The sequence below is a fragment of the Oncorhynchus mykiss genome, chromosome 6 (genome assembly GCF_013265735.2).
Source record: "Oncorhynchus mykiss isolate Arlee chromosome 6, USDA_OmykA_1.1, whole genome shotgun sequence".
NCBI classification, from domain to species: domain Eukaryota; kingdom Metazoa; phylum Chordata; class Actinopteri; order Salmoniformes; family Salmonidae; genus Oncorhynchus; species Oncorhynchus mykiss.
In genome coordinates, this window is record NC_048570.1 from 28,014,743 (window position 1) to 28,027,948 (window position 13,206).

The 13,206-nt window shown below is 42.4% G+C and overlaps 2 protein-coding genes across 2 annotated transcripts in view; both read left to right on the forward strand.

Annotated features, from left to right (window-relative positions):
* Positions 1–8,676, forward strand: part of LOC100136655 (beta-3a-adrenergic receptor) — a 63,357-nt gene extending 54,681 nt beyond the window's left edge. Inside the window, exon 2 of the mRNA XM_021604932.2 lies at positions 8,572–8,676. The gene's annotated coding sequence lies outside the window, so the exon portion shown is untranslated. The remainder of the gene's footprint in view (positions 1–8,571) is intronic.
* LOC110525656 (prolactin-releasing peptide receptor) lies at positions 5,153–10,620 on the forward strand. Its single transcript, XM_021605983.2, has 3 exons — positions 5,153–5,602; positions 8,572–9,083; positions 9,591–10,620. The coding sequence occupies exons 2-3, from the start codon at positions 8,617–8,619 to the stop codon at positions 10,225–10,227; spliced, it is 1,104 nt and encodes a 367-aa protein (XP_021461658.1). The 5' UTR covers positions 5,153–5,602; positions 8,572–8,616; the 3' UTR covers positions 10,228–10,620.
* Positions 10,621–13,206: the final 2,586 nt, after the last annotated feature.

The window sequence follows — 13,206 nt, forward strand, 5'->3', positions numbered from 1 at the left end:
GGATGCACTTTGGCTGCCTTCCAAACAATGGGAACCTCCCCAAAGAGGAGAGACAGGTTAAAAAGGTCAGAGGTAGACTTGGCGATGGTAGGGGCAGCAACCATAAAGAGGAAAGGGTCTAAACCATCTGAATCAGATGTTTTTTGGGGGTCAAGTTTGAGGTGCCCCTTTAGCACATCAGACTCAGTGACCGCCTGCAGGGAGAAACTTTGTAGCGGGGCAGGGGGGAAAAAAGGGAGGAGCATCGGGGATAGTCGCATTAGAAGGGGAGGGAGATGAAGAATTGTTGAATGGGAAAGGAGGCATGGCAGAGCCAAATAGGAATCCTGACTTGATATGGCGATTAAAAGAGCTCAGCCATGTGCTCCTTGTCAGTAACAACCACATCAACATTAAGGGACATGGGCAGCTGTGAGGAGAAGTCTTTATTCTCCAGGGGCCTCATTTATAAAAATGTTCTTAGATTTATACTTGAACTTGGTCGTAAGATAATTTCCGACAGTGTGCTTGAGTTCGATTCATAAAAAATGCTGAGCATAAAAAAATCTTGCTTACGCAGGTTCTAAGAAGCCCATTTGTGACTTACACACCTGTGATCTATATATCTCAAATTAACTGCACCTGAACGTGCCTTTACAATCAGCATTTTCCCCTTATAGAATGCTAGCACAAATGAGGGTTTAGTCAGGAAAAGCCATGGACCAAAAGAGAAAAGTTAACTTTTTGGAAGACGAGATCACGGCGATGGTAGAGGAGATTGAAGACAGGAAACACGTTTTTTCGGTGGACTAAATAGTGGGTTGACCAGCAAAGCCAAACAGGTAGCTTGGGAGTGTGTCACTGCTGCATTGAACAAGGTGGGGCAGCAAGACAGAACTGTGGCTGATGTGAAAAATAAATGGTATGACCTTAAACTGCAAGGGGAAAAAATAATAGTCATATATAACCGCCGCATTAAGGCAACAGGAGGGGGACCTGGAACGCCGGAGCTCTCCCAACTGGACCAGCGCATCGGGGCAATCATTGTGGAAAGCGCAATTGACATTTTTTGGTTTATCCCAACTTTTACATCGTTAAGCAGTAACATAGGAAACTGTGAAGTCGGGCAACGAAACCACCACGACTACATCACTGGATCACAGCAAGTAATTAAGAGAATGTGAAACTTGGTTGTCAGTCATTGTAATATACAATATACAAGACATGCACTGATTTATTTGATTATTTTATTCACATGGAAATGGGTGGAGTTGCGTTGCAGCCCGTGTGCCGGGTGAGGGTGCCCCCTCCACCAAGGGAGGTTTGCAGCCCGTGTGCCGGGTGAGGGTACCCCCTCCACCAAGGGAGGTTTGCAGCCCGTGTGCCGGGTGAGGGTACCCCCTCCACCAAGGGAGGTTTGCAGCCCGTGTACCCTCCACCCAGGGATAAAGTGCGTAAGGCTCCCAAATCAGCAGGTGCCAGGAGTGAGGGGGAATGTTTGGCCACAGGTGTCGAGGGTCCGTCTGTGTCCGTGTGCCGGGATGAATTCCCCAGCGTCGCAGACCCGCAGGTGCCAGGAGTGAGGTGGAATGTTTTGCCACCGGTGTCGAGGGTCCATCCATGTCTGCGTCCACGTCTACAGTTCGCGTGTTGACTGCCTCAGTCCTGCAAACCCAGAACAAGTTGAACACATTGGTTGAGCAGATTGTGACTGAACTCGGAAGAATACGCAGGCTTTTGAATCATTTACATAATGCAATTGTTGAACGTTTTCCACAACATGAATAAAAAAAACTTTGTATATTGTCTGGCATTCTGTTTCTTACCACCAATCTCTGTATGAGCTGCGCCTCCGCCGCGGGACTCAATTGGGTGGTAGGTTAGAAGGCTCTTGGGGGTCCATTCTAATGCCATTCCTCAGGGCTATGTTGTGGAGCACACCACATGCCAGTATTATGCCTCACCTTTGATTGGGGAGGAAAACCATTCGTTCTTAAAACCGGCCAACATTTTATACTTAGGTGTTCTTGTCAAACAAACTTGCACTACTAATGGGCACTACAGTCACTGAGCTGTCCCCTGGAAATCTGTTTGCATTCTGTTACAATGCTAGTGGAAATGATAGGAATCAGCTGATTCCATTGGTTTACACTAGCGTTGCTTCAAAATGCACAAGCTTCAAGGTGACATCTCAGTAGCCGCAGGGCCAAATTAAAACTGTTTTAATCTATTTGGCCAGAACCTTTGGGTGTGTAATTTCAATAAAATGCTAAATATAAAATGTTTATCTGTTGCTTTAAGTTGACCCATTTTAAAACGAAATTACATTTTAGCATTTTTATTAAATGGAGTTACATTTTCTGGCTTGTAGAGGAGTTTTCCACCTGATGCATCAAGGCAAAGCCACCTGCCCTTCAGCAGTCCGATGGTGCGCCCCACAACCGACCTTGTTCTGCCGTGTGGCAAGTTGTAGCCATTTCCGCTGCTGTTCGGGGATCGGCAAAGGGAGTGAGAAGCCACGTTTTCAGTGGATAGACCTGTCACCTAATAGGGTAAAACCGTTGTTACATTATTTTGCACGGTTAATAGGCTATTATACACTGAAAAGAAAATAACTCACTGAGAAGCCACCTGCCTCCACTCTCACCAGCTTCTAGATGCAGGCCTACTCTGCTGTGGCGCAGAATGAATTAGTCGTGGGTAGACCCTGGCCACTTAGAGCATACATTGAGAAGTTGCATACAGGCATTGCAGATAATCTGAACATTCAATTAATGGAAATTCTTCCTGTTAACATATTCATGCTCATCTGTAGATGGTGCACGTAAGGCAATATGCGTGCAGTCAACTGCACCTATGACCCTTGGGAAATTAAATGAGCGCACAAACTCGGCTTTGAGGCGCGCCTGTTCGTCGGCTGTAAATGGGAAACTAATGTATCTCCTGGACAATACGTGTAGTATCGCCTCGATCACTTGTGGCAGGATGCGGTTGAATGATGGCTGTGATATAGAACATTTCATCCTGTTGTTAATTCAAAACACATTGCCTCTGGCAATTAATTCCTTGCACCTTTAATTGATAATTCCTAACAAATTGTTCATAAAGCTAATGCACAGTTCACCACAGGCTTGGACGCATATGCGCCCCAAACTGCAATACTCCTACAAAACCAGCAGGAAAATCACTTACGTCAAGACTAGACTTTGCGTAGAGACAAGATCATTTCCACATCAAAGTGAGGTTTTATAAATAACTACGTATACATGGTTTTCTGCATAAGTCATACTTAATTAAGATCAAAATTTATCGTAAGTCCGTTTTATAAATGAGGCCCCAGGGTTGAACCGTTTTCAATAACTTATTGGGGTTAGACCAAGAGAGAGAACTGCTCCTTAAAGTAACTAACTTTGACCTTCCGGATAGCCTGAGTGCACTTATTTCTCATTTGCCTGAACGAGAGCCAGTCAGCCTGAGTATGCGTGTGCCGAGCAATTTGCCAAATGTAATTATTGAGGTGGAGTAACTCTGCCAGATCACGGTCGAACCAGGGGCTGAACCTCTTTTTAATTCAAATTTTCTTTATGGGCACGTATTTGTTAGTAATATCAATATCAATATCAAAAAAGAAGGTCCAAGCGTTTTCGACAGAGGGGATTCTATACCAATTTACAGAGGCCAGATCATGAAGGAAGGCTTGCTCATTAAGGTTTTTTAGCAAGCGTCTATGACAAGTCAGGACAGGTCATTTCACTGAGCAGCCATTATGAACACAGGCTGTAAAACAGTGATCACTAAGGTTATTGCAGAAAACACCAGACTGATACCTATCAGGATTATTTGTAAGGATAACATCCAGGACTTGACTTTAATGAATCAAATACCAGTTCCCATTTGAAAATAACATATATTTTCAATCATTAGGTTTGCTTGGTGAAGCTGTAACAAAATAATGAATTATATGGAGAGCGAAACAACTGAACCCAGTACATTACATTACTATCCATCCCATCCGATCTGTAAAATTGTAAGAGAGCAGACAAAACAGGACCAACAAAATAATTTTTGCTGTTGTAGTTGAGCTTACAGCTCCCAACAATCACAGTGAGTCATGAATATGCAATTGCAGCTGTCAAAACTGCCACCGGCTACATTGTGCATACTGTAGCATTGCTTAGAAACCTGCCTATTGCCTACAGACTGCCTTCACACCACTCCAATTTAACACCACACTGTCACTATGGCTCACTTCCCAGGTGGCTGACACAGCCAGGAGCAGTGTTTTGTACGAGTAGGTGAGGGAGGTTAACATCTATTGATCTCACTACTATGTGTTCTATGATGAACAGCCCCATGCTTTAATGAATGCAACTGTCAGAGCGAATGAAACACCTGGTCGCCCCTGGCCTGGCACGTAGCCCTGGTCTTCTTAAATCACAGTCAATGATTTAGAATGAATAGGCATTCAATGAATAGCCAATTATTTAGAATCGATAGTCATTCCCTCCAACATGGACAGCCATTGATTAAAACCTAGAGATACTGGAAGACGAAGGCTTTTCTCTACATTCATTGGCCATGAAAACAGGGATCATGTAATCAACCCATGTCACGTCCTGACCTTAGTTCCTTGTTTTTGTTTCTATTTTAGGTTGGTCAGGGCGTGAGTTGGGGTGGTCATTCTATGTGTTGTTCTAGTTTTGGTTTTCTATGTGTTTGGCCTGGTATGGTTCTCAATCAGAGGCAGCTGTCAATCGTTGTCTCTGATTGAGAACCATACTTAGGCAGCCTGTTTTTCCCACTTGAGTGGTGGGTGATTGTTTTCTGTGTCTGTGTTTCCGCCATACAGAACTGTTTCGGTTTTTCGTTTCTGTCTTTCACTTTGTTATTTTGTATTTTTGTGTTCAGTGACTTTTCATAAAAAAATTACGAACACTTACCACGCTGCACATTGGTCCTATCTGTCATACTCCTCATCAGAGGAAGACGAATTTCGTTACAACCCAGTCTAATTGACAAATAAATAAGGATGCTTGAGGAGATCCATTTGAATAGTTACTGTTGCGTTTCCACTACGTGATACCGCTATAAATTCAATTTTAAACCCTATGCTTAACCCCCCTGTTCTGCCGTTCCAATATCCACTTCCAAAAATAAAACAATTTAATCTACGGTGATGTAGACATGTATAGATTTATATGAGTAACTGTATGAATCCATCATGATGCGCTTTTTGATAAAGCCATCACAAATAGCCATCTGTTACATTCAAATAGGCTACTGTATAGGATGCGACAGACCAGTCCAGTACCTGTTGCATACAAGCAGGTGGTCATCAGAGGCAGCTGTGCACACTGCAGGCAGCCCACTGAGGATTTGGTGCACAATTTCACAAATTACTCTACTGTAATGAAGGCTATGCTGTAAAACAGCTGAGAGCGTTCAAGGGTTATTTATTTCCCTCTGCTCCTCTCTCTGGAGTGGGAAACGTGGGGACCGTTGATGCGCTCAGTTTGGTGATTCTCCAATGTGGATAAGTTGACAGTCACAGTCAGATTCACTGTCAGTCTCCGCTGATATTGGAGGAGTTGAAACGTGGACACCTGCTCTTCTTGCCGAATAGGTAAGGTTTAAAATGTGAATTTCCATGTTTTCTAGGCTTAATAGGCTATAGGAAATCATTTTACAATCGTTTTTCTGAAAATATTAAATTAGTAATGTCACTTTTCCTATAGCCTCTGTCATTTGCATTATACAATCATTTCAATCAGAGCCAGTTTTGTGCCACTGCAAACTTAGAATAAATTTTCTTTCCTGGGAATATATATTTCTAGGATTCATTTGGGTAGAACATTTTACAATGTTTTCCAAATAAGGGAATATTTTGTCAGAATCTAAATAACCTAAGTTTTAGTATGCTTTATGTTTACTAAATAAGATGTATTTGGATGTGGTTATAAGGTAAAATTACATGCTTTATAGTAGAACTTATATGGTCTTTAATAACCAGAGATTCTACCTAGACAGGGTGTCTAACAGGCTGACATCCATCAGCACTACCAAGATAAAGACCTGTATTAGCGGCCATTCAAATGCATTCTCAGAAAGAGGTGAACAACACATTAGGGAAATGTTTGCGTGCCTGGGGGCATCCCCTGGCATTATTAGACAAAAATGTTCCAAGCTAATGTGTTGCAGCACTTTGCAGAGAGTGAAACCCATGTGCACAATGTGCCTCTATTATACTGAGTCCTGTGTTTTTCATCTATTGAGATCATATTGAATCAGATATTCTCTTTGTTAAAATGTTCTGTCCTTGGTTGAGTATGAGGCCAGTGGAACAGATATTGACTGACAGGGATATAGATTGTTTAGTATTCCAGCCCTGTCTGTCTCCCAGTAGGAGAGTGGGTGAATGTTTAGACAACCTGTCCCACTGGGCAAAAACTGGTTGAATCAATGTTGTTTCCATGTAATATCAAACAAAAAATGTGGAAAACTGATTGGATTTGCAACAAAAAAAATGCATTTCACATTTTTTTCACCCAACTTTTAAACTAAATCTAATGACACAGTGACGTTGTTGAATTCACCTTAGTTGAGAACTCAACCAAATGTAAATCAAAACTAGATGTTGAAACTGACATCTGTGCCCAGTGGGGTGGTTTCTCTGACTAAACATTCACAGCTCTGTTCCACCTATTTTCCTGACCAGCGGGAGTCATGAGTACATTTTATTTTGTTGGTGTAAAGCGATGGCTGTGCAATCTGAAGAGGACCTCAAAAGTCCATTACCCTATGTTGCTGCATAATGTGGCTGAATTCAAAATAGAGAAGGACACATACTACCCACTGGGCACAGATGTAAATTCACCATTTATTCCACAATGGTTCAACGTCATTTCATTGAAATGATGTGGAAACAACATTGATTCAACCAGTGTGTGCCCAGTAAGTGTAAGTGCTAAAATTGGATCCATCTGTCCATCAACTGCACTGTGTGCTTCCTGTTTAAGCATGACTAATCCATGTCTCAAAAGCGTTTGAGAGACAGTCAAGATTGTAGATGTGATTGGGTAAAACCGTTTTGGCTCTGATGGTTTGCCCTCCCTACACGGCACAGTGTCTCTCATGAACATGGTTCAACTTCTCAACTCATACCATCTGTGTACCTGTTCTCAACATGGGTTTCTGTTGAACCGCTGCTAACACAGTAAGATGCTGAATGTATGCAGTCATCTATAGACTATATAGAGTCATACCCTATTGATCCTGTGACTCCTTTAGCAAAAAATGCTGAAATTAGGGTCACAACAACAAATCAACAAGCAAAGTAGGATTACACATTTAGAGGCTTGTTGAACGAAAGAGCATATGTGTCATTCATGTGTCACTGTCTGTTACTTGGCTTTGGATCATTCTCAGTAGATTTAGGGAACTTGACAAAGAAATTGTATTTTCTTGGTATTTCATTACTTTAACAGGACTTTTCCTGAAAGCTCAAACATGGTTACATTTCATTTCACTTTTGGTAATGTTCTAGGAATGTTCTCCAACTGGTTTCACATTAGGAATGTTCTCAAATAGTTCAGGGAACGCTAAGAAACAAATGTTCTTCTGTGGAAATTTCACTACTTCAGCGTTTTCTACAGGTTTCCCCATGGTTCTATTTAAAGTCATGTTCTCAAACTGTTCTGAGAACGTTAAGAAAACTTTGCATAAAAACCACGAGAACTTTAGTAACGATCAGAGAATGTTCTAAGAATGTTATTTAAAAACATGTACATTCCGTTCTCAGCAGCAACAACTCTTTCTACCCTCTACCTTGTTAAGTGTGTTCAGGTGCGTTGGCCTCGCCCACTAATTGGCCACACCTGATCTTAATGAGTGCTTGTTTCCTTTGAAATGGGATCTGATTGAATAGATTAAATTAGCACAGTGGACAAATTCCATGGACAGAACACAAGATTATAGGTTTGAATCTCACTGATGCCATGTGTTTGCATGATTAATGCCTAAGGAAATAAATGTTCATGTGTCCTATCTGTGCTTGGAGTAAAATAATTGTTATCCCAAAATACGGTGTTATTAAAAGTCTTGAAACATTCAATGAAAGTATTAAAGACATTTTCACTTCTGTTCTCAGAACATTAAAAAAGACATCCAGTTTTACAGGTCATGAAACATGGTTTCGTTCCCACAACCAATGTGGATCCAAAAATATATGTTCCCAGATCTTCCAAGGAACCAAATGTGCTAGCTGGTTGATGTGCTGTGTAAATATATTTTATGCATGTTTTATTCACTCTAGGCGCCAAAGAGAATTATTAGATTCCAACCCAACTGTTCCAACCCAACGGTTTATTCAGTGGATGCTAGTATCATCCAGTCCAATCAAGAGATACAGCTAGCACAGACCTCTCAGAGATATGTTCACTGTCACCACAGTGCTATAATAGAAACATGCTTTTAGGTTGTTATTTAGTTTGGATATGAAGAATTTCAATAGACTTGACACATCAGAATCCATTGAGCCCAACAAAAACAAGTGGACTGATAAGCTAAGTCTTCCTTTTTCTATCTTCTCTCTAGGCACCTCTGGCCCTTTCTACAGTGTGACGTGCTTGACCTACTAAGATGGAGGGCAGTGGCAGTGGGTGGGCTGTAGATCTGGCCTCTCCTGGGCCATGTGTGGCTGGCATGGAGGGGAATGCCAGCGGTCAGGTTTTTGAGGTGGAGCTGCAGAACTCCTCCTCGTCCAAACGCAGCTCTCAGTTTGTGGGGGTGGAGCTGCCGCAGTCCTTCAAGCTGCTCATCATCCCCTGCTATGCCCTGGTGGTGCTGATCGGGGTATTTGGCAACTACCTGTTGCTCTACGTCATCTGCCGCACCCGCAAGATGCACAATGTCACCAACTTCTTCATAGGGAACCTGGCCTTCTCCGACATGCTGATGTGTGCCACATGTGTCCCCTTCACCTTGGCCTATGCCTTCAACCCCCGCGGCTGGGTGTTTGGGAGGTTCATGTGCTACCTGGTTTACCTCATCCAGCCAGTAACGGTCTATGTGTCTGTTTTTACTCTCACTGCTATTGGTGTTGACAGGTAAGCCTTGGTTGAGGTGGCTTTAACTATCATTCATCTAAGTCAGACTAGACAAAACGTTTTGATTTTGGGTAGAATGAACACATTGCTATTACATGTCTATGTAATTATTATTATTACGTAATTTAATTTCCGCCACAGGTTTGATCATTTATCCTCTATTGACATTTCCTCCATGGTGTTTCAGTATTTGCGGCTGTAACAGAATGATGATTAGGTATACATTCAAGGTCTGTAACATAAAATACTCTTAACAGCTCTATTCAGCACCATAATATGACTCTTCTATAAACTCAAGTCAGTTGAAGATGATTTAATTTCCACTTCACGTCAATAACAATAAATCCAATAATCTACAGCAACAGTACACGCATGTGATATCAGCGCGACACAGTGCAACAGTGCAATTACTGTCAGATCAAAGAGCAAAAAACATACCAAATCACACTTTTTTTTCATGCTTGTAAATGAGCTGTTAAGTAGATCTCTTTTCCCGCCTGTTCCTAGGTACTATGCCACAGTGCACCCTCTGAAGAAGCGGATCTCAGTGCTGGCGTGTACCTACCTCTTATCTGGGATCTGGCTGCTCTCCTGTGGGCTTGTGGCCCCGGCTGTAGCCCACACGTACCATGTGGAGTTCAAGAATGAGGGCTTCACCATCTGTGAGGAGTTCTGGATGGGCAAAGAGAAAGAGAGGTTGGCCTACGCCTACAGCACACTCTTCATGACCTACGTCCTGCCTCTCTCTGCCCTCTGCATCTCTTACCTCTGTATCTCTGTCAAGCTGCGTAATTGTGTGGCGCCTGGCCACCGCACCAAGAGCCAGGCCGAGGCCCAGCGAACCCGCAAGCGTAAGACCTTCCGTCTGGTCACCTTGGTGGTGGCGGCTTTCGGCGTGTGTTGGATGCCCATCAGTGTATTCAACGTGCTGCGGGACATTGACATTGACCTGATTGACAAGCGCTTCTTCCTGCTCATCCAACTGCTGTGCCACCTGTGTGCTATGAGCTCCTCCTGCTGTAACCCTTTCCTGTACGCCTGGCTACATGACCGCTTTCGCGCCGAACTGCGCAAGATGTTCACCTGCCACCACCGCATCGGCATCCCTGCCAACAACTGTGCCACAAACAGCGTGGTGCTGTGAACCACTTCATCCCACGCTGGATGTGTTCAGAGAATGTCCTGAGGTATTTGGTCCTGGAACTAGCTGGACGATTTTCTGTCAGGTTTTTGCATAAGATAAGAATATCAAATGAATACATTAATTTACAATTAAGCTTAAAATATTTTGTGAATAATAGATTGTTGTGCATATTATGTACATTTCTACATGAAGTGGTTTTTCATTGCAATAAACTGTGCCACAAACAAGACTGCTGCAAAAATGCGTACTGCATTAGAAGTTTTCAGACATGTTGAAATATCAGAAGTTGGTTGAGCAAGATATGGACATCTTCTGTATATGCTGTTTAAATAAGAATGTTCTTTATTGTTCAGGTTATTCCCATGATACAAACACAGTGATGGTTTAATAATATGTCCTTTGTTTGGTGTTTACTTGAATTCTACAACCTCAAGGCTGTGACTGACAGGCGATGTTCTTACGGTCCTGGCTTGGTGACAAAGATGATAGCTTTCATCTCTCAACCACTAACACAAATTGAAACACATTATTTGGTCATTTCGAGAAAGATTGTAATTTATTCCATTTAACCTGGTTTCCATTTTTGATCAATTGCATGGTTAAAACACTCCTCCAGTATAGTAGTTTTTCATTTCTGGGTCAATGTGACCGCATTGATGTTGCATCATGCATGTTACATCTTTGTAAATGTAATTTGAAGTATGGATTCTTTATTTCCCATATTGATGTGATTGTTGTCTTGAAATATATAAAGAAACAAATAGGTTAGGATTCATCACCCAAATCAAGTTATTAAAATGCAGATGATTGTCTGGTAAAGCAAGTCTGAAGTTGGTATGAAAGAGCAGTCAAACCTAATTAATTTATTATGACATTAATTACATTTTTTGGTTCATCAAACTGTTTCAATAATACATGGGCGTTTGAGTTGATTCCTGAAGAACATTTGAAAAAGAGAGGCTTGAAGAGGAGAATAATTCTTGCCATGATCACATACACATTCAAGACTCCTGTTTTTCTCTCAGGTTGGTTATGGCGTTTTCAATGGTGTACACTGTATATGCAAAAGTAAGTGGATACCCCTACAAATTAGTGGATTCAGCTATTTTGGCCACACCCGTTGCTGTAAGGTATATAAAATCGAGCACACAGCCATGCAATCTCCATAGACAAACATTGGCAGTAGAATGGCCAGTAATGAAGAGCTCAGTGACTTTCAACCACCTTTCCAACAAGTCAGTTTGTAAAATGTCTGCCCTGTTAGAGCTGCCCCGGTCAACTGTAAGTGACGTTATTGTGAAGTGGAAACGTCTAGGAGCAACAACAGCTTAGCTGCGAAGTGGTAGGCCACACAAGCTCACAGAATGAGACCGCCGAGTGCTGAAGTGCATAAAAATCATCTGTCCTAGGTTGCAACACTCACTACCGAGTTCAAAACTGCAGCTGGAAGCAACGTCAGCACAAAAACTGTTCACCAGGGGCTTCATGAAATGTGTTTCCATGGCCGGGCAGCAGCACACAGCTAAGATCACCATGAGCAATGCCAAGAGTCCGTTGGAGTGGTGCAAAGCTCACCTCTATTGTACTCTGGAGCAGTGGAAATGCATTCTCTGGAGTGATGAATCACGCTTCACCATCTGGCAATCCGATGGACAAATCTGAGTTTGGCAGATGCCAGGAGAGCGCTACCTGCCCCAATGCATAGCGCCAACTGTAAAGTTTGGTGGAGGAGGAATAATGGTCTGTGGCTGTTCATGGTTCGGGCTAGTCTCCTCAGTTCCAGTGAAGGGAAATCTTAACACTACAGCATACAATGACATTCTAGACAATTCTGTGCTTCCAACTTTGTGGCAACAGTTCGGTGAAGGCCTTTCCTGTCCCTATGCACAAAGGGAAGTCCATACAGAAATGGTTTGTCGAGATTGGTGTGGAAGAACTTGACTGGCCTGCACAGAGCCCTGACCTCAACTCCATCGAACACTTTTGGGATGAATTGGAACGCCGACTGCTAGCCAGGCCTAACCCCCGAACATCAGTGCCCAACCTCACTAATGCAATTCTGGCTGAATGAAAGCAAGTCCCCACAGCAATGTTCCAACATCTAGTGGAAAGCCTTCCCAGAAGAGTGGAGGCTGTTACAGCATCAAAGGAGGGACCAACTCCATATTAAGGCCCTTGATTTTGGAATGAGATGTTTAATGAGGTGTCCAGATACTTTTGAAGGTAAATGTTTTGTCAGTGTCTGCAGTCTGGTTTGTACAAGTTCCACATTTAATGAGAAATCTTGCACTGCATGTATTTGTTTGGACCATTGCTCCTGAGATGGTGAGGGACTCTCTATTCACAGGTTGTGGTTATTTATTGTGAATTCTTGTCTGTGGGTCAGAGACTTCTACCATGATTTCTCACCTATTCGTTGTTTTTTACATGTCTGAAAGTGCACTACAATATCAATATACTCGAGAGCAGGGAAACATCCCGCGTGAACCACATCTTTCTATGGGCTCAAGCACTGTTCATGACACAAACAATTCACACCCCCCCCCCCCCCTTGTTGGTGGATTAAACATTTTGCAGGTTTAAAGCTTATTTCCTGTAGTTCTACACATTTTGTCATGGGGTGCAGAGAAAATGTTGCCGTTTTAAAGCAAATGTCATTTCAATTCTATATATTTTGCCATGTATCATGTGTCATGTGATATGAGTGACACAAACATGAAATCTATTGGTTAAGAAACCTAGTATTTTTTTTTTTACCTGACATGGGCTAGTTCTAAATAGCACTAAGGTATGCAATGACTGACATGACAAAAACAGATGCACTACCCAATTTCAAAATTCGATGACTACAACTTTCAAGAGTAAGTTGAAAGCCGGACTGAGTTCCTTAAAATATATAATTTAACACGCACCCTGTCCTCCCCACAGTTTGAGAACCACGGCTCTAAAGGTCAGGCAAGACAATGTTATCACAGATGA